Below are 23491 nucleotides of genomic sequence, written 5' to 3' on the forward strand. Positions count from 1 at the left end.
TCCTTTACCAAGAAAGCCCAGCAGCGTCTTTACTTCCTAAGAAGGCTGAGGAAAGCTCATCTCCATCCCCCCCATCCTGACCATGTTCTACAGAGGGACCATTGAGAGCATCCTGAGCAGCTGCATCACTGCATGGTTTGGGAACTGCACCGTCTTGGATCGCAAGACCCTACAGAGGATAGTGAGGACAGCTGAGAAGATCATCAGAGTCTCTCTCCCCTCTATCATGGACATTTACACCACACGCTGCATCGGCAAAGCACACAGCATTGTGGACGACCCCACACACACCTGTCTCACACACACACCTGTCTCACACACACTCTTCACTCTCCTACCATAAGGGAAGCGGTTCTGAAGCATTCGGGCCGCCACATCCAGACTGTAGAACAGTTTCTTTCCTCAAGCCATCAGACTTCTCAACAAAGAATTGAACTGAACTCTCACACACACTCACACACACATACACACAACTGTGTGACTGATCTGCACAATTTCACCGGACTCAACACACACTCCTACTCACTTCGTGGGACTGATCTGCACAAACCGGACTCAACACACATCATACACTGCGCACACCCATCATTCAGTACCACTCACACTAATCATTAACACAAAAATGTTTACATGCCGTTCTTGCACATCTTCCAGGATAACTGCTAACTGTTCTTTTACACAATATTCTGTCCACATATTTTTGACACTGTTCACTTGATCTCTGTTGCTGCTATATGTTTAATTGCACAATATTGTTTACATTTTTCTGCTACTGTGCACCTTATTCTGTTTTGTTAGGACAGGTTTACTGGCGGAGCTATTTTGTGTATTGTGTATTGTGTATTGTCCTGCACTGTCTTGTGTTGTCTTTTTGCACTGTTTGCACCAGTTGCACACATGCACTTTATGTGGCGAGGATCTTTCTACTAGTTCTTGGCCCTGTGTTTTTCTGTTTCTGTGACTGTTGTTTTATGTTGTTGTTTGTAGCACCAGGGTTCTGGAGAAACGTTGTTTCATTTCACTATGTACTGTATCAGCGATATATGGTTAAAATGACAATAAAAGCTTCTTGACTTGACTTGACTAAAGGATGATGGACTGTAGGAGGACAGGTTATAGGATGATGGACTGTAGGAGGACAGGTTATAGGATGATGGACAGGTTATAGGATGATGGACTGTAGATGGACAGGTTATAGGATGATGGACAGGTTATAGGATGATGGACAGGTTATAGGATGATGGAGTGTAGATGGACAGGTTATAGGATGATGGACTGTAGGAGGACAGGTTATAGGATGATGGACAGGTTATAGGATGATGGACAGGTTATAGGATGATGGACTGTAGGAGGACAGGTTATAGGATGATGGACAGGTTATAGGATGATGGAGTGTAGATGGACAGGTTATAGGATGATGGACTGTAGGAGGACAGGTTATAGGATGATGGACAGGTTATAGGATGATGGAGTGTAGATGGACAGGTTGTAGGATGATGGACTGTAGGAGGACAGGTTATAGGATGATGGACAGGTTATAGGATGATGGAGTGTAGATGGACAGGTTGTAGGATGATGGACTGTAGATGGACAGGTTATAGGATGATGGACAGGTTATAGGATGATGGACTGTAGGAGGACAGGTTATAGGATTATGGACAGGTTATAGGATGATGGAGTGTAGATGGACAGGTTATAGGATGATGGACTGTAGGAGGACAGGTTATAGGATGATGGACAGGTTATAGGATGATGGACAGGTTATAGGATGATGGACTGTAGGAGGACAGGTTATAGGATGATGGACAGGTTATAGGATGATGGAGTATAGATGGACAGGTTGTAGGATGATGGACTGTAGGAGGACAGGTTATAGGATGATGGACAGGTTATAGGATGATGGAGTGTAGATGGACAGGTTGTAGGATGATGGACTGTAGGAGGACAGGTTATAGGATGATGGACAGGTTATAGGATGATGGACTTTAGATGAACAGGTTATAGGATGATGGACAGGTTATAGGATGATGGACTGTAGGAGGACAGGTTATAGGATTATGGACAGGTTATAGGATGATGGAGTGTAGATGGACAGGTTATAGGATGATGGACAGGTTATAGGATGATGGAGTGTAGATGGACAGGTTATAGGATGATGGACTGTAGGAGGACAGGTTATAGGATGATGGACAGGTTATAGGATGATGGAGTGTAGATGGACAGGTTATAGGATGATAGACTGCAGGAGGACAGGTTATAGGATGATGGACAGGTTATAGGATGATGGACTGTAGGAGGACAGGTTATAGGATGATGGACAGGTTATAGGATGATGGACAGGTTATAGGATGATGGAGTGTAGATGGACAGGTTATAGGATGATGGACAGGTTATAGGATGATGGAGTGTAGATGGACAGGTTATAGGATGATGGAGTGTAGATGGACAGGTTATAGGATTGTGGACAGGTTATAGGATGATGGACAGGTTATAGGATGATGGACAGGTTATAGGATGATGGACAGGTTATAGAATGATGGACTGTAGATGGACAGGATATAGGATGATGGATAGGTTATAGGATGATGGAGTGTAGGAGGACAGGTTATAGGATGATGGAGTGTAGATGGACAGGTTATAGGATAATGGACAGGTTATAGGATGATGGAGTGTAGATGGACAGGTTATAGGATGATGGACTGTAGGAGGACAGGTTATAGGATGATGGAGTATAGATGGACAGGTTATAGGATGATGGACAGGTTATAGGATGATGGACAGGTTATAGGATGATGGAGTGTAGATGGACAGGTTATAGGATGATGGACAGGTTATAGGATGATGGAGTGTAGATGGACAGGTTATAGGATGATGGACTGGTTATAGGATGATGGACTGTAGGAGGACAGGTTATAGGATGATGGAGTGTAGATGGACAGGTTATAGGATGATGGACTGTAGGAGGACAGGTTATAGGATGATGGACAGGTTATAGGATGATGGAGTGTAGATGGACAGGTTATAGGATGATGGACTGTAGGAGGACAGGTTATAGGATGATGGAGTATACATGGACAGGTTATAGGATGATGGACAGGTTATAGGATGATGGACAGGTTATAGGATGATGGAGTGTAGATGGACAGGTTATAGGATGATGGACAGGTTATAGGATGATGGAGTGTAGATGGACAGGTTATAGGATGATGGACAGGTTATAGGATGATGGACTGTAGATGGACAGGTTATAGGATGATGGACAGGTTATAGGATGATGGACTGTAGGAAGACAGGTTATAGGATGATGGACAGGTTATAGGATGATGGACTGTAGGAGGACAGGTTATAGGATGATGGAGTATACATGGACAGGTTATAGGATGATGGACTGTAGGAGGACAGGTTATAGGATGATGGAGTATAGATGGACAGGTTATAGGATGATGGACAGGTTATAGGATGATGGAGTGTAGATGGACAGGTTATAGGATGATGGACAGGTTATAGGATGATGGACTGTAGGAGGACAGGTTATAGGATTATGGACAGGTTATAGGATGATGGAGTGTAGATGGACAGGTTATAGGATGATGGACTGTAGGAGGACAGGTTATAGGATGATGGACAGGTTATAGGATGATGGACAGGTTATAGGATGATGGACTGTAGGAGGACAGGTTATAGGATGATGGACAGGTTATAGGATGATGGAGTATAGATGGACAGGTTGTAGGATGATGGACTGTAGGAGGACAGGTTATAGGATGATGGACAGGTTATAGGATGATGGAGTGTAGATGGACAGGTTGTAGGATGATGGACTGTAGGAGGACAGGTTATAGGATGATGGACAGGTTATAGGATGATGGACTTTAGATGAACAGGTTATAGGATGATGGACAGGTTATAGGATGATGGACTGTAGGAGGACAGGTTATAGGATTATGGACAGGTTATAGGATGATGGAGTGTAGATGGACAGGTTATAGGATGATGGACAGGTTATAGAATGATGGAGTGTAGATGGACAGGTTATAGGATGATGGAGTGTAGATGGACAGGTTATAGGATGATGGACAGGTTATAGGATTATGGACAGGTTATAGGATGATGGAGTGTAGATGGACAGGTTATAGGATTATGGACAGGTTATAGGATGATGGAGTGTAGATGGACAGGTTATAGGATGATGGAGTGTAGATGGACAGGTTATAGGATGATGGACAGGTTATAGGATGATGGACAGGTTATAGGATGATGGAGTGTAGGAGGACAGGTTATAGGATGATGGACAGGTTATAGGATGATGGAGTGTAGATGGACAGGTTATAGGATGATGGACTGTAGGAGGACAGGTTATAGGATGATGGACAGGTTATAGGATGATGGAGTGTAGATGGACAGGTTATAGGATGATAGACTGCAGGAGGACAGGTTATAGGATGATGGAGTGTAGATGGACAGGTTATAGGATGATGGACAGGTTATAGGATGATGGAGTGTAGATGGACAGGTTATAGGATGATGGAGTGTAGATGGACAGGTTATAGGATTGTGGACAGGTTATAGGATGATGGACAGGTTATAGGATGATGGACAGGTTATAGGATGATGGACAGGTTATAGAATGATGGACTGTAGATGGACAGGATATAGGATGATGGATAGGTTATAGGATGATGGAGTGTAGGAGGACAGGTTATAGGATGATGGAGTGTAGATGGACAGGTTATAGGATAATGGACAGGTTATAGGATGATGGAGTGTAGATGGACAGGTTATAGGATGATGGACTGTAGGAGGACAGGTTATAGGATGATGGAGTATAGATGGACAGGTTATAGGATGATGGACAGGTTATAGGATGATGGACAGGTTATAGGATGATGGAGTGTAGATGGACAGGTTATAGGATGATGGACAGGTTATAGGATGATGAATTGTGTAGATGGACAGGTTATAGGATGATGGACTGGTTATAGGATGATGGACTGTAGGAGGACAGGTTATAGGATGATGGAGTGTAGATGGACAGGTTATAGGATGATGGACTGTAGGAGGACAGGTTATAGGATGATGGACAGGTTATAGGATGATGGAGTGTAGATGGACAGGTTATAGGATGATGGACTGTAGGAGGACAGGTTATAGGATGATGGAGTATACATGGACAGGTTATAGGATGATGGACAGGTTATAGGATGATGGACAGGTTATAGGATGATGGAGTGTAGATGGACAGGTTATAGGATGATGGACAGGTTATAGGATGATGGACTGTAGATGGACAGGTTATAGGATGATGGACAGGTTATAGGATGATGGACTGTAGGAAGACAGGTTATAGGATGATGGACAGGTTATAGGATGATGGAGTGTAGATGGACAGGTTATAGGATGATGGACTGTAGGAGGACAGGTTATAGGATGATGGAGTATACATGGACAGGTTATAGGATGATGGACTGTAGGAGGACAGGTTATAGGATGATGGAGTATAGATGGACAGGTTATAGGATGATGGACAGGTTATAGGATGATGGAGTGTAGATGGACAGGTTATAGGATGATGGACTGTAGGAGGACAGGTTATAGGATGATGGAGTATAGATGGACAGGTTATAGGATGATGGACAGGTTATAGGATGATGGAGTGTAGATGGACAGGTTATAGGATGATGGAGTGTAGATGGACAGGTTATAGGATGATGGACTGTAGGAGGACAGGTTATAGGATGATGGACAGGTTATAGGATGATGGAGTGTAGATGGACAGGTTATAGGATGATGGACTGTAGGAGGACAGGTTATAGGATGATGGACAGGTTATAGGATGATGGAGTGTAGATGGACAGGTTATAGGATGATGGACAGGTTATAGGATGATGGACAGGTTATAGGATGATGGAGTGTAGATGGACAGGTTATAGGATGATGGACTGTAGGAGGACAGGTTATAGGATGATGGACAGGTTATAGGATGATGGACTGTAGGAGGACAGGTTATAGGATGATGGACAGGTTATAGGATGATGGACTGCAGGAGGACAGGTTATAGGATGATGGAGTGTAGATGGACAGGTTATTGGATGATAGAGTGTAGATGGACAGGTTATAGGATGATGGACAGGTTATTGGATGATGGAGTGTAGATGGACAGGTTATAGGATGATGGAGTGTAGATGGACAGGTTATAGGATGATGGACAGGTTATAGGATGATGGACTGTAGATGGACAGGTTATAGGATGATGGACAGGTTATAGGATGATGGAGTGTAGGAGGACAGGTTATAGGATGATGGACTGTAGATAGACAGGTTATAGGATGATGGACAGGTTATAGGATGATGGACTGTAGATGGACAGGTTATAGGATGATGGACAGGTTATAGGATGATGGAGTGTAGATGGACAGGTTATAGGATGATGGACAGGTTATAGGATGATGGAGTATAGATGGACAGGTTATAGGATGATGGACTGTAGGAGGACAGGTTATAGGATGATGGACAGGTTATAGGATGATGGAGTGTAGATGGACAGGTTATAGGATGATGGACTGCAGGAGGACAGGTTATAGGATGATGGAGTCTAGATGGACAGGTTATAGGATGATGGAGTGTAGATGGGCAGGTTATAGGATGATGGAGTGTAGATGGACAGGTTATAGGATGATGGACAGGTTATAGGATGATGGAGTATAGATGGACAGGTTATAGGATGATGGACTGTAGGAGGACAGGTTATAGGATGATGGACAGGTTATAGGATGATGGAGTGTAGATGGACAGGTTATAGGATGATGGACTGTAGGAGGACAGGTTATAGGATGATGGACAGGTTATAGGATGATGGACTGTAGGAGGACAGGTTATAGGATGATGGACAGGTTATAGGATGATGGAGTGTAGATGGACAGGTTATAGGATGATGGACTGTAGGAGGACAGGTTATAGGATGATGGACAGGTTATAGGATGATGGAGTGTAGATGGACAGGTTATAGGATAATGGAGTATAGATGGACAGGTTATAGGATGATGGATGATGGACAGGTTATAGGATGATGGACAGGTTATAGGATGATGGACTGTAGATGGACAGGTTATAGGATGATGGAGTGTAGATGGACAGGTTATAGGATGATGGACTGTAGGAGGACAGGTTATAGGATGATGGACAGGATATAGGATGATGGAGTGTAGATGGACAGGTTATAGGATGATGGACTGTAGGAGGACAGGTTATAGGATGATGGAGTATACATGGACAGGTTATAGGATGATGGACTGTAGGAGGACAGGTTATAGGATGATGGAGTATAGATGGACAGGTTATAGGATGATGGACAGGTTATAGAATGATGGACTGTAGATGGACAGGGTTTAGGATGATGGACTGTAGGAGGACAGGTTATAGGATGATGGACAGGTTATAGGATGATGGAGTGTAGATGGACAGGTTATAGGATGATGGACTGTAGGAGGACAGGTTATAGGATGATGGAGTGTAGGAGGACAGGTTATAGGATGATGGAGTATACATGGACAGGTTATAGGATGATGGACTGTAGGAGGACAGGTTATAGGATGATGGAGTATACATGGACAGGTTATAGGATGATGGACAGGTTATAGGATGATGGACAGGTTATAGGATGAAGGACAGGTTATAGGATGATGGACTGTAGGAGGACAGGTTATAGAATGATGGACAGGTTATAGGATGATGGAGTGTAGATGGACAGGTTATAGGATGATGGACTGCAGGAGGACAGGTTATAGGATGATGGAGTGTAGATGGACAGGTTATAGGATGATGGAGTGTAGATGGACAGGTTATAGGATGATGGACTGTAGGAGGACAGGTTATAGGATGATGGACAGGTTATAGGATGATGGAGTGTAGATGGACAGGTTATAGGATGATGGACTGTAGGAGGACAGGTTATAGGATGATGGACAGGTTATAGGATGATGGACAGGTTATAGGATGATGAAGTGTAGATGGACAGGTTATAGGATGATGGACTGTAGGAGGACAGGTTATAGGATGATGGACAGGTTATAGGATGATGGACAGGTTATAGGATGATGGACTGTAGGAGGACAGGTTATAGGATGATGGACAGGTTATAGGATGATGGACAGGTTATAGGATGATGGAGTGTAGATGGACAGGTTATAGGATGATGGACAGGTTATAGGATGATGGACAGGTTATAGGATGATGGAGTGTAGATGGACAGGTTATAGGATGATGGACTGTAGGAGGACAGGTTATAGGATGATGGACAGGTTATAGGATGATGGACAGGTTATAGGATGATGGACTGTAGGAGGACAGGTTATAGGATGATGGACTGCAGGAGGACAGGTTATAGGATGATGGAGTGTAGATGGACAGGTTATTGGATGATGGAGTGTAGATGGACAGGTTATAGGATGATGGACAGGTTATTGGATGATGGAGTGTAGATGGACAGATTATAGGATGATGGACAGGTTATTGGATGATGGAGTGTAGATGGACAGGTTATAGGATGATGGAGTGTAGATGGACAGGTTATAGGATGATGGACTGTAGGAGGACAGGTTATAGGATGATGGACAGGTTATAGGATGATGGAGTGTAGATGGACAGGTTATAGAATGATGGACTGTAGGAGGACAGGTTATAGGATGATGGACAGGTTATAGGATGATGGACAGGTTATAGGATGATGGAGTGTAGATGGACAGGTTATAGGATGATGGACTGTAGGAGGACAGGTTATAGGATGATGGACAGGTTATAGGATGATGGACAGGTTATAGGATGATGGACAGGTTATAGGATGATGGATAGGTTATAGGATGATGGAGTGTAGATGGACAGGTTATAGGATGATGGACTGTAGGAGGACAGGTTATAGGATGATGGACAGGTTATAGGATGATGGACAGGTTATAGGATGATGGAGTGTAGATGGACAGGTTATAGGATGATGGACTGTAGGAGGACAGGTTATAGGATGATGGACAGGTTATAGGATGATGGACAGGTTATAGGATGATGGACTGTAGGAGGACAGGTTATAGGATGATGGACAGGTTATAGGATGATGGAGTGTAGATGGACAGGTTATAGGATGATGGAGTGTAGATGGACAGGTTATAGGATGATGGACTGTAGGAGGACAGGTTATAGGATGATGGACAGGTTATAGGATGATGGAGTGTAGATGGACAGGTTATAGGATGATGGACAGGTTATAGGATGATGGAGTGTAGATGGACAGGTTATAGGATGATGGACTGTAGGAGGACAGGTTATAGGATGATGGACAGGTTATAGGATGATGGACTGTAGGAGGACAGGTTATAGGATGATGGACAGGTTATAGGATGATGGACTGCAGGAGGACAGGTTATAGGATGATGGAGTGTAGATGGACAGGTTATTGGATGATGGAGTGTAGATGGACAGGTTATAGGATGATGGACAGGTTATTGGATGATGGAGTGTAGATGGACAGGTTATAGGATGATGGACAGGTTATTGGATGATGGAGTGTAGATGGACAGGTTATAGGATGATGGACAGGTTATAGGATGATGGACAGGTTATAGGATGATGGAGTGTAGATGGACAGGTTATAGGATGATGGATAGGTTATAGGATGATGGAGTGTAGATGGACAGGTTATAGGATGATGGACAGGTTATAGGATGATGGACAGGTTATAGGATGATGGAGTGTAGATGGACAGGTTATAGGATGATGGAGTGTAGATGGACAGGTTATAGGATGATGGACAGGTGATAGGATGATGGAGTGTAGATGGACAGGTTATAGGATGATGGACAGGTTATAGGATGATGGACAGGTTATAGGATGATGGAGTGTAGATGGACAGGTTATAGGATGATGGACAGGTTATAGGATGATGGAGTGTAGATGGACAGGTTATAGGATGATGGACAGGTTATAGGATGATGGACAGGTTATAGGATGATGGAGTATAGATGGACAGGTTATAGGATGATGGACTGTAGGAGGACTGGTTATAGGATGATGGACAGGTTATAGGATGATGGACAGGTTATAGGATGATGGAGTGTAGATGGACAGGTTATAGGATGATGGACTGCAGGAGGACAGGTTATAGGATGATGGAGTCTAGATGGACAGGTTATAGGATGATGGACAGGTTATAGGATGATGGAGTGTAGATGGACAGGTTATAGGATGATGGACAGGTTATAGGATGATGGAGTCTAGATGGACAGGTTATAGGATGATGGAGTGTAGATGGACAGGTTATAGGATGATGGACAGGTTATAGGATGATGGACAGGTTATAGGATGATGGACTGTAGATGGACAGGTTATAGGATGATGGATAGGTTATAGGATGATGGAGTGTAGGAGGACAGGTTATAGGATGATGGACTGTAGATGGACAGGTTATAGGATGATGGACAGGTTATAGGATGATGGACTGTAGATGGACAGGTTATAGGATGATGGACAGGTTATAGGATGATGGAGTGTAGATGGACAGGTTATAGGATGATGGACAGGTTATAGGATGATGGACTGTAGGAGGACAGGTTATAGGATGATGGACGAGTTATAGGATGATGGAGTGTAGATGGACAGGTTATAGGATGATGGACTGTAGGAGGACAGGTTATAGGATGATGGACTGTAGGAGGACAGGTTATAGGATGATGGACAGGTTATAGGATGATGGAGTGTAGGAGGACAGGTTATAGGATGATGGACGAGTTATAGGATGATGGAGTGTAGATGGACAGGTTATAGGATGATGGAGTGTAGATGGACAGGTTATAGGATGATGGACTGTAGGAGGACAGGTTATAGGATGATGGACAGGTTATAGGATGATGGAGTGTACATGGACAGGTTATAGGATGATGGACTGTAGGAGGACAGGTTATAGGATGATGGACAGGTTATAGGATGATGGAGTGTAGATGGACAGGTTATAGGATGATGGACAGGTTATAGGATGATGGACTGTAGGAGGACAGGTTATAGGATGATGGACAGGTTATAGGATGATGGAGTGTAGATGGACAGGTTATAGGATGATGGATAGGTTATAGGATGATGGAGTGTAGGAGGACAGGTTATAGGATGATGGACTGTAGATGGACAGGTTATAGGATGATGGAGTATACATGGACAGGTTATAGGATGATGGACTGTAGGAGGACAGGTTATAGGATGATGGAGTATAGATGGACAGGTTATAGGATGATGGACAGGTTATAGGATGATGGACTGTAGATGGACAGGGTTTAGGATGATGGACTGTAGGAGGACAGGTTATAGGATGATGGACAGGTTATAGGATGATGGAGTGTAGATGGACAGGTTATAGGATGATGGACTGTAGGAGGACAGGTTATAGGATGATGGAGTGTAGGAGGACAGGTTATAGGATGATGGAGTATACATGGACAGGTTATAGGATGATGGACTGTAGGAGGACAGGTTATAGGATGATGGAGTATACATGGACAGGTTATAGGATGATGGACAGGTTATAGGATGATGGACAGGTTATAGGATGAAGGACAGGTTATAGGATGATGGACTGTAGGAGGACAGGTTATAGAATGATGGACAGGTTATAGGATGATGGAGTGTAGATGGACAGGTTATAGGATGATGGACTGCAGGAGGACAGGTTATAGGATGATGGAGTGTAGATGGACAGGTTATAGGATGATGGAGTGTAGATGGACAGGTTATAGGATGATGGACTGTAGGAGGACAGGTTATAGGATGATGGACAGGTTATAGGATGATGGAGTGTAGATGGACAGGTTATAGGATGATGGACTGTAGGAGGACAGGTTATAGGATGATGGACAGGTTATAGGATGATGGACAGGTTATAGGATGATGAAGTGTAGATGGACAGGTTATAGGATGATGGACTGTAGGAGGACAGGTTATAGGATGATGGACAGGTTATAGGATGATGGACAGGTTATAGGATGATGGACTGTAGGAGGACAGGTTATAGGATGATGGACAGGTTATAGGATGATGGACAGGTTATAGGATGATGGAGTGTAGATGGACAGGTTATAGGATGATGGACAGGTTATAGGATGATGGACAGGTTATAGGATGATGGAGTGTAGATGGACAGGTTATAGGATGATGGACTGTAGGAGGACAGGTTATAGGATGATGGACAGGTTATAGGATGATGGACAGGTTATAGGATGATGGACTGTAGGAGGACAGGTTATAGGATGATGGACTGCAGGAGGACAGGTTATAGGATGATGGAGTGTAGATGGACAGGTTATTGGATGATGGAGTGTAGATGGACAGGTTATAGGATGATGGACAGGTTATTGGATGATGGAGTGTAGATGGACAGGTTATAGGATGATGGACAGGTTATTGGATGATGGAGTGTAGATGGACAGGTTATAGGATGATGGAGTGTAGATGGACAGGTTATAGGATGATGGACTGTAGGAGGACAGGTTATAGGATGATGGACAGGTTATAGGATGATGGAGTGTAGATGGACAGGTTATAGAATGATGGACTGTAGGAGGACAGGTTATAGGATGATGGACAGGTTATAGGATGATGGACAGGTTATAGGATGATGGAGTGTAGATGGACAGGTTATAGGATGATGGACTGTAGGAGGACAGGTTATAGGATGATGGACAGGTTATAGGATGATGGACAGGTTATAGGATGATGGACAGGTTATAGGATGATGGATAGGTTATAGGATGATGGAGTGTAGATGGACAGGTTATAGGATGATGGACTGTAGGAGGACAGGTTATAGGATGATGGACAGGTTATAGGATGATGGACAGGTTATAGGATGATGGAGTGTAGATGGACAGGTTATAGGATGATGGACTGTAGGAGGACAGGTTATAGGATGATGGACAGGTTATAGGATGATGGACAGGTTATAGGATGATGGACTGTAGGAGGACAGGTTATAGGATGATGGACAGGTTATAGGATGATGGAGTGTAGATGGACAGGTTATAGGATGATGGAGTGTAGATGGACAGGTTATAGGATGATGGACTGTAGGAGGACAGGTTATAGGATGATGGACAGGTTATAGGATGATGGAGTGTAGATGGACAGGTTATAGGATGATGGACAGGTTATAGGATGATGGAGTGTAGATGGACAGGTTATAGGATGATGGACTGTAGGAGGACAGGTTATAGGATGATGGACAGGTTATAGGATGATGGACTGTAGGAGGACAGGTTATAGGATGATGGACAGGTTATAGGATGATGGACTGCAGGAGGACAGGTTATAGGATGATGGAGTGTAGATGGACAGGTTATTGGATGATGGAGTGTAGATGGACAGGTTATAGGATGATGGACAGGTTATTGGATGATGGAGTGTAGATGGACAGGTTATAGGATGATGGACAGGTTATTGGATGATGGAGTGTAGATGGACAGGTTATAGGATGATGGACAGGTTATAGGATGATGGACAAGTTATAGGATGATGGAGTGTAGATGGACAGGTTATAGGATGATGGATAGGTTATAGGATGATGGAGTGTAGATGGACAGGTTATAGGATGATGGACAGGTGATAGGATGATGGAGTGTAGATGGACAGGTTATAGGATGATGGACAGGTTATAGGATGATGGACAGGTTATAGGATGATGGAGTGTAGATGGACAGGTTATAGGATGATGGACAGGTTATAGGATGATGGAGTGTAGATGGACAGGTTATAGGATGATGGACAGGTTATAGGATGATGGACAGGTTATAGGATGATGGAGTATAGATGGACAGGTTATAGGATGATGGACTGTAGGAGGACTGGTTATAGGATGATGGACAGGTTATAGGATGATGGACAGGTTATAGGATGATGGAGTGTAGATGGACAGGTTATAGGATGATGGACTGCAGGAGGACAGGTTATAGGATGATGGAGTCTAGATGGACAGGTTATAGGATGATGGACAGGTTATAGGATGATGGAGTGTAGATGGACAGGTTATAGGATGATGGACAGGTTATAGGATGATGGAGTCTAGATGGACAGGTTATAGGATGATGGAGTGTAGATGGACAGGTTATAGGATGATGGACAGGTTATAGGATGATGGACAGGTTATAGGATGATGGACTGTAGATGGACAGGTTATAGGATGATGGATAGGTTATAGGATGATGGAGTGTAGGAGGACAGGTTATAGGATGATGGACTGTAGATGGACAGGTTATAGGATGATGGACAGGTTATAGGATGATGGACTGTAGATGGACAGGTTATAGGATGATGGACAGGTTATAGGATGATGGAGTGTAGATGGACAGGTTATAGGATGATGGACAGGTTATAGGATGATGGACTGTAGGAGGACAGGTTATAGGATGATGGACGAGTTATAGGATGATGGAGCGTAGATGGACAGGTTATAGGATGATGGACTGTAGGAGGACAGGTTATAGGATGATGGACTGTAGGAGGACAGGTTATAGGATGATGGACAGGTTATAGGATGATGGAGTGTAGGAGGACAGGTTATAGGATGATGGACGAGTTATAGGATGATGGAGTGTAGATGGACAGGTTATAGGATGATGGAGTGTAGATGGACAGGTTATAGGATGATGGACTGTAGGAGGACAGGTTATAGGATGATGGACAGGTTATAGGATGATGGAGTGTACATGGACAGGTTATAGGATGATGGACTGTAGGAGGACAGGTTATAGGATGATGGACAGGTTATAGGATGATGGAGTGTAGATGGACAGGTTATAGGATGATGGACAGGTTATAGGATGATGGACTGTAGGAGGACAGGTTATAGGATGATGGACAGGTTATAGGATGATGGAGTGTAGATGGACAGGTTATAGGATGATGGATAGGTTATAGGATGATGGAGTGTAGGAGGACAGGTTATAGGATGATGGACTGTAGATGGACAGGTTATAGGATGATGGATAGGTTATAGGATGATGGAGTGTAGGAGGACAGGTTATAGGATGATGGACAGGTTATAGGATGATGGAGTGTAGATGGACAGGTTATAGGATGATGGACAGGTTATAGGATGATGGAGTGTAGATGGACAGGTTATAGGATGATGGACAGGTTATAGGATGATGGAGTGTAGATGGACAGGTTATAGGATGATGGACGGGTTATAGGATGATGGACTGTAGGAGGACAGGTTATAGGATGATGGACGAGTTATAGGATGATGGAGTGTAGATGGACAGGTTATAGGATGATGGACTGTAGGAGGACAGGTTATAGGATGATGGACTGTAGGAGGACAGGTTATAGGATGATGGACAGGTTATAGGATGATGGAGTGTACATGGACAGGTTATAGGATGATGGACTGTAGGAGGACAGGTTATAGGATGATGGACAGGTTATAGGATGATGGAGTGTAGATGGACAGGTTATAGGATGATGGACAGGTTATAAGATGATGGACAGGTTATAGGATGATGGAGTGTAGATGGACAGGTTATAGGATGATGGACGAGTTATAGGATGATGGAGTGTAGATGGACAGGTTATAGGATGATGGAGTGTAGATGGACAGGTTATAGGATGATAGACTGTAGGAGGACAGGTTATAGGATGATGGACAGGTTATAGGATGATGGAGTGTACATGGACAGGTTATAGGATGATGGACTGTAGGAGGACAGGTTATAGGATGATGGACAGGTTATAGGATGATGGAGTGTAGATGGACAGGTTATAGGATGATGGACAGGTTATAAGATGATGGACAGGTTATAGGATGATGGAGTGTAGATGGACAGGTTATAGGATGATGGACTGTAGGAGGACAGGTTATAGGATGATGGACAGGTTATAGGATGATGGACTGTAGGAGGACAGGTTATAGGATGATGGACAGGTTATAGGATGATGGAGTGTAGATGGACAGGTTATAGGATGATGGACTGTAGGAGGACAGGTTATAGGATGATGGACAGGTTATTGGATGATGGAGTGTAGATGGACAGGTTATAGGATGATGGAGTGTAGATGGACAGGTTATAGGATGATGGAGTGTAGATGGACAGGTTATAGGATGATGGACAGGTTATAGGATGATGGACTGTAGATGGACAGGTTATAGGATGATGGATAGGTTATAGGATGATGGACTGTAGGAGGACAGGTTATAGGATGATGGACTTTAGATGGACAGGTTATAGGATGATGGACAGGTTATAGGATGATGGACTGTAGATGGACAGGTTATAGGATGATGGACTGTAGATGGACAGGTTATAGATGATGGACTGTAGATGGACAGGTTATAGATGATGGACAGGTTATAGGATGATGGACTGTAGATAGACAGGTTATAGGATGATGGACAGGTTATTGGATGATGGAGTGTAGATGGACAGGTTATAGGATGATGGACAGGTTATAGGATAATGGACTGTAGGAGGACAGGTTATAGGATGATGGACTTTAGATGGACAGGTTATAGATGATGGACAGGTTATAGGATGATGGACTGTAGATAGACAGGTTATAGGATAATGGACAGGTTATTGGATGATGGAGTGTAGATGGACAGGTTATAGGATGATGGACAGGTTATAGGATGATGGACTGTAGGAGGACAGGTTATAGGATGATGGACAGGTTATAGGATGATGGACTTTAGATGGACAGGTTATAGGATGATGGACAGGTTATAGGATGATGGACTGTAGATGGACAGGTTATAGGATGATGGACTGTAGATGGACAGGTTATAGGATGATGGACAGGTTATAGGATGATGGACTGTAGATGGACAGGTTATAGGATGATGGAGTGTAGATGGACAGGTTATAGGATGATGGACAGGTTATAGGATGATGGACTGTAGATAGACAGGTTATAGGATGATGGACAGGTTATTGGATGATGGAGTGTAGATGGACAGGTTATAGGATGATGGACAGGTTATAGGATGATGGACTGTAGGAGGACAGGTTATAGGATGATGGACTTTAGATGGACAGGTTATAGGATGATGGACAGGTTATAGGATGATGGACTGTAGATGGACAGGTTATAGGATGATGGACAGGTTATAGGATGATGGAGTGTAGATGGACAGATTATAGGATGATGGAGTGTAGATGGACAGGTTATAGGATGATGGACAGGTTATAGGATGATGGACTGTAGGAGGACAGGTTATAGGATGATGGAGTGTAGATGGACAGGTTATAGATGATGGACAGGTTATAGGATGATGGACTGTAGATAGACAGGTTATAGGATGATGGACAGGTTATTGGATGATGGAGTGTAGATGGACAGGTTATAGGATGATGGACAGGTTATAGGATGATGGACTGTAGGAGGACAGGTTATAGGATGATGGACTGTAGATGGACAGGTTATAGATGATGGACAGGTTATAGGATGATGGACTGTAGATGGACAGGTTATAGGATGATGGACAGGTTATAGGATGATGGACTGTAGGAGGACAGGTTATAGGATGATGGACTGTAGGAGGACAGGTTATAGGATGATGGACTTTAGATGGACAGGTTATAGGATGATGGACAGGTTATAGGATGATGGACTGTAGATGGACAGGTTATAGGATGATGGACAGGTTATAGGATGATGGAGTGTAGATGGACAGGTTATAGGATGATGGACAGGTTATAGGATGATGGACTGTAGGAGGACAGGTTATAGGATGATGGAGTGTAGATGGACAGGTTATAGGATGATGGACAGGTTATAGGATGATGGACTGTAGGAGGACAGGTTATAGGATGATGGACTGTAGATGGACAGGTTATAGGATGATGGACAGGTTATAGGATGATGGACTGTAGGAGGACAGGTTATAGGATGATGGACTGTAGGAGGACAGGTTATAGGATGATGGACTTTAGATGGACAGGTTATAGGATGATGGACAGGTTATAGGATGATGGACTGTAGATGGACAGGTTATAGGATGATGGACAGGTTATAGGATGATGGAGTGTAGATGGACAGGTTATAGGATGATGGACAGGTTATAGGATGATGGACTGTAGATGGACAGGTTATAGGATGATGGACAGGTTATTGGATGATGGAGTGTAGATGGACAGGTTATAGGATGATGGACAGGTTATAGGATGATGGACTGTAGGAGGACAGGTTATAGGATGATGGACTGTAGATGGACAGGTTATAGATGATGGACAGGTTATAGGATGATGGACTGTAGATAGACAGGTTATAGGATGATGGACAGGTTATTGGATGATGGAGTGTAGATGGACAGGTTATAGATGATGGACAGGTTATAGGATGATGGAGTGTAGATGGACAGGTTATAGGATGATGGACAGGTTATTGGATGATGGAGTGTAGATGGACAGCTTATAGGATGATGGACAGGTTATAGGATGATGGACAGGTTATAGGATGATGGAGTGTAGATGGACAGGTTATAGGATGATGGACAGGTTATAGGATGATGGACTGTAGATGGACAGGTTATAGGATGATGGACAGGTTATAGGATGATGGAGTGTAGATGGACAGGTTATAGGATGATGGAGTGTAGATGGACAGGTTATAGGATGATGGACAGGTTATAGGATGATGGAGTGTAGATGGACAGGTTATAGGATGATGGACAGGTTATAGGATGATGGACTGGAGATGGACAGGTTATAGGATGATGGACAGGTTATAGGATGATGGACTGTAGATGGACAGGTTATAGGATGATGGACAGGTTATAGGATGATGGAGTGTAGATGGACAGGTTATAGGATGATGGACTGCAGGAGGACAGGTTATAGGATGATGGACTTTAGATGAACAGGTTATAGGATGATGGACAGGTTATAGGATGATGGAGTGTAGATGGACAGGTTATAGGATGATGGACTGTAGGAGGACAGGTTATAGGATGATGGACAGGTTATAGGATGATGGAGTGTAGATGGACAGGTTATAGGATGATGGACAGGTTATAGGATGATGGACTGTAGATGGACAGGTTATAGGATGATGGACAGGTTATAGGATGATGGAGTGTAGATGGACAGGTTATAGGATGATGGAGTGTAGATGGACAGGTTATAGGATAATGGACAGGTTATAGGATGATGGAGTGTAGATGGACAGGTTATAGGATGATGGACAGGTTATAGGATGATGGACTGTAGATGGACAGGTTATAGGATGATGGACAGGTTATAGGATGATGGACTGTAGGAGGACAGGTTATAGGATGATGGACAGGTTATAGGATGATGGAGTGTAGATGGACAGGTTATAGGATGATGGACTGCAGGAGGACAGGTTATAGGATGATGGACTTTAGATGAACAGGTTATAGGATGATGGACAGGTTATAGGATGATGGAGTGTAGATGGACAGGTTATAGGATGATGGACAGGTTATAGGATGATGGAGTGTAGATGGACAGGTTATAGGATGATGGACAGGTTATAGGATGATGGAGTGTAGATGGACAGGTTATAGGATGATGGAGTGTAGATGGACAGGTTATAGGATGATGGACAGGTTATAGGATGATGGACTGTAGATGGACAGGTTATAGGATGATGGACTGTAGATGGACAGGTTATAGGATGATGGACAGGTTATAGGATGATGGAGTGTAGATGGACAGGTTATAGGATGATGGACTGTAGATGGACAGGTTATAGGATGATGGACAGGTTATAGGATGATGGAGTGTAGATGGACAGGTTATAGGATGATGGACAGGTTATAGGATGATGGACTGTAGATGGACAGGTTATAGGATGATGGACTGTAGATGGACAGGTTATAGGATGATGGACAGGTTATAGGATGATGGACTGTAGATGGACAGGTTATAGGATGATGGACAGGTTATAGGATGATGGAGTGTAGATGGACAGGTTATAGGATGATGGACTGCAGGAGGACAGGTTATAGGATGATGGAGTGTAGGAGGACAGGTTATAGGATGATGGACTGCAGGAGGACAGGTTATAGGATGATGGACTGTAGGAGGACAGGTTATAGGATGATGGACTGCAGGAGGACAGGTTATAGGATGATGGAGTGTAGATGGACAGGTTATAGGATGATGGACAGGTTATAGGATGATGGACTGTAGGAGGACAGGTTATAGGATGATGGACTGTAGATGGACAGGTTATAGGATGATGGACTGTAGATGGACAGGTTATAGGATGATGGACAGGTTATAGGATGATGGAGTGTAGATGGACAGGTTATAGGATGATGGACTGCAGGAGGACAGGTTATAGGATGATGGACTGTAGGAGGACAGGTTATAGGATGATGGACTTTAGATGAACAGGTTTTGGAGGATGATGTGTGTTTGTGAGTGTGTGTGTTTCCTGTACATGGTGACGATGTCTGCATTGGTGGTATCCATGGCGATAGACAGTGGACTCCTGCCCTCCATGTCTGAGGCACTGTGAGACGCTCCACGTTTCAGGAACAAACACACTTGTCTAAAGGAAGAAAAGGACAAACGTTAGCACACCTGATAATGTGTGTGTGTTACTATATAACACTAACACACACCTCACACCTTTCACACACAACCTCATCTTCTTCCTGTATATGGACAATCGTTCTTCCACAACCTGCTGTACTGATCAGCACTATATTACTGCTGTTCCGCTCTCATGTTGTCTCGTGTGTGTGTGTGTGTGTGTGTGTGTGTGTGTGTGTGTGTACCCAGTGTGTGCTAGCATGGCAGCATGGTGTAGAGGTCCTCTTCCTCGAGCATCCTGCTGATCCACATTAGCCGAGTTTTGAAGCAGGAACTCACAGGGGAGTAATGAACCCTGGAAACACACACACACACACACACACACACTGTAAATGAAGAGAGCGGTGAGTTTAACAGCTGTTAATACAGTATGAAGAGGAAGTGGATTTGTGCAGACCCCCTGCACTGCCTGCATCAGCGCTGTACGCCTCTGATCCTCGCCGTGTGCCCAGTTAACGTCCGCGCCCAGTGCCAGCGCCTCCACCATGTCGCTCAAACTGGAGGCACACGATGCCCAGTACAGCAGCAGGCTGGGGGAACACTCCACCACACGGGGAGGAAGGGGCGGAGAATCACGCACAGGCTCCGCCTCCTGCACATCTGAAACACACCCACACTACTGTTTATGTTTAAATACGGAAATGAACCTCAGGGTTCAGGGTCAGAGGTCATACCTGGTTCAATCAGGCTGGTGTTGGATGAAGAGTTGAGCATTTCCCTGCTTCCATCAGTGCTGGTGTGAATGCCACTGTCTGCACTCTTCACTGTCTCACACACACACACACACACACACACACACACACACAGTTGTAAAAGTTTTACTTTTAAGGGTTAGTGAATACTGACTTTCCCCCTAAACTACCCCGTACTTACGGCTCCGGAGCTTTGACGACGTGTCAAAGTAGGAAAAGAGGGAATCGAGCTCATCTGGGCAGAACAGCGAGTCACGCCGAGCCTCCTGGCCACTGAGGGGCGCTGTTCACCATCCAGAGGAAATGACATCATTAGAGCAACATCAAATAATCAAAAACTTCTATCTGGTCAGAATAAAGTTCCACACATTGTGAGATTTGGGACTGGGTCTGGTAAACACACCTGAGGTTTTGGAGGAGGGTTGGATTTTTGGGGTGGGAGGGGGCGGCCGAGGGGGCAAGAACTCAACACTGCCCTTCAGATGTTTGTCATGTTTACTCAGCATCATGACCTTTGACCTTTGTTCTTGTGAGTCCTGCTTGCGCACGAACCTCCTCTCCACGTACTTGGCCCTTATGTAGGCCTCAATTTCCTGCCTGGAAAACACACACACACACACACACACACACACACACACACACACACACACTCATTATTCGGTCTACTTTTTATAAACAGATGAGTTCCGTGTTTCATTTCTGATGGTGACTGTTGAAATCAGGAGCAGTCTGCAGTACCTGGAGTCTCCAGGATGAGGTTTCCTCCAGCACAGCTCTCCTCTTCGAGCCTCATAGATCTGATTGATTAACTCATTACCCAGCTTACACATCAGCTACCACACACACACACACACACACACACACACACACAGCAGCAGGTTAGAACAGTGTGTAAGGAAAAACAGTACACAACAGATTTCAGATGTGATGCTCACCTTCAGCAGTTCTGGTTCCCACGAGTCGAGTGTCAGTGATCTCACCTTAGAGTTATGAACTCCTAAACTCCTGCAGGACACATCATACAACTCATCATGTGTGAGGTGTGTGTGAGGTGTGTGTGAGTACTGGAGCAGTATTACAGGTGTGTGAGAGTACTGGAGCAGTATTACAGGTGTGTGTGTGTCAGGTGTGTGTGAGTACAGTAGCAGTATTACAGGTGTGTGAGAGGTGTGTGTAATGTGTGTGAGAGTACTGGAGCAGTATTACAGGTGTGTGTGTGTGTGTGTGTGTGTGTGTGTGTGTGTGTGTGTGTGTGTGTGTGTGTGTGTGTGTGAAGTGTGTGTGAGTACTGGAGCAGTATTACAGGTGTGTGTGTGTGTGTGTGTGTAATGTGTGTGAGAGTACTGGAGCAGTATTACAGGTGTGTGTGTGTGTGTGTGTGTGTGTGTGTGTGTGTGTGTGTGTGTGTGTGTGTGTGAAGTGTGTGTGAGTACTGGAGCAGTATTACAGGTGTGTGTGTGTGTGAGAAGTGTGTGTGAGTACAGTAGCAGTATTACAGGTGTGTGAGAGGTGTGTGTAATGTGTGTGTGAGTACTGGAGCAGTATTGCAGGTGTGTGTGTGTGTGTGTGAGAAGTGTGTGTGAGTACAGTAGCAGTATTACAGGTGTGTGAGAGGTGTGTGTAATGTGTGTGTGAGTACTGGAGCAGTATTACAGGTGTGTGTGTGTGTGTGTGTGAGAAGTGTGTGTGAGTACAGTAGCAGTATTACAGGTGTGTGTGTGTGTGTGTGAGAAGTGTGTGTGAGTACAGTAGCAGTATTACAGGTGTGTGAGAGGTGTGTGTAATGTGTGTGAGAGTACTGGAGCAGTATTACAGGTGTGTGTGTGTGTGTGTGTGTGTGTGTGTGTGTGTGTGTGTGTGTGTGAAGTGTGTGTGTGTGTGTGTGTGTGTGTGTGTGTGTGTGTGTGTACTGGAGCAGTATTACAGGTGTGTGTGTGTGTGTGTGTGTGTGTGTGTGTGTGTGTGTGTGTGTGTGTGTGTGTGTGAAGTGTGTATGAGTACTGGAGCAGTATTACAGGTGTGTGTGTGTGTGAAGTGTGTGTGAGTACAGTAGCAGTATTACAGGTGTGTGAGAGGTGTGTGTAATGTGTGTGTGAGTACTGGAGCAGTATTACAGGTGTGTGTGTGTGTGTGTGAGAAGTGTGTGTGAGTACAGTAGCAGTATTACAGGTGTGTGTGTGTAATGTGTGTGTGAGTACTGGAGCAGTATTACAG

General features: G+C 44.1%; 1 protein-coding gene and 2 long non-coding RNA genes across 5 annotated transcripts in view; 2 read left to right on the forward strand and 1 right to left on the reverse strand.

Annotated features, from left to right (window-relative positions):
- acap2a (ArfGAP with coiled-coil, ankyrin repeat and PH domains 2a) overlaps positions 1-23491 on the reverse strand; it is a 70652-nt gene that overhangs the window by 7664 nt on the left and 39497 nt on the right. For both annotated transcript variants that reach the window (XM_083541081.1, XM_083541080.1), the window contains 8 exons: positions 22213-22282; positions 22016-22110; positions 21681-21874; positions 21459-21560; positions 21260-21349; positions 20983-21185; positions 20771-20880; positions 20431-20541 (listed from right to left, as the gene is read on the reverse strand). In XM_083541081.1, the coding sequence (XP_083397207.1) occupies positions 20431-20541; positions 20771-20880; positions 20983-21185; positions 21260-21349; positions 21459-21560; positions 21681-21874; positions 22016-22110; positions 22213-22282 (975 nt within the window). The remainder of the gene's footprint in view (positions 1-20430; positions 20542-20770; positions 20881-20982; positions 21186-21259; positions 21350-21458; positions 21561-21680; positions 21875-22015; positions 22111-22212; positions 22283-23491) is intronic.
- On the forward strand, positions 9773-20486 carry LOC310725966. 2 transcript variants are annotated; one of them, XR_014533602.1, is made up of 3 exons: positions 9773-9800; positions 13608-13626; positions 20355-20486. It is a non-coding gene; the product is annotated as an uncharacterized lncRNA (long non-coding RNA). The 2 variants fall into 2 exon arrangements; XR_014533603.1 differs by lacking the exon at positions 20355-20486 and adding an exon at positions 16392-16434 and having other exon boundaries at positions 13608-13656.
- Positions 14503-15095, forward strand: LOC310725965. The gene is made up of 3 exons (XR_014533601.1): positions 14503-14579; positions 14934-14963; positions 15013-15095. It is a non-coding gene; the product is annotated as an uncharacterized lncRNA (long non-coding RNA).

The sequence above is a fragment of the Silurus aristotelis genome, assembly GCF_946808225.1.
Source record: "Silurus aristotelis genome assembly, chromosome: 5".
NCBI lineage: Eukaryota > Metazoa > Chordata > Actinopteri > Siluriformes > Siluridae > Silurus > Silurus aristotelis.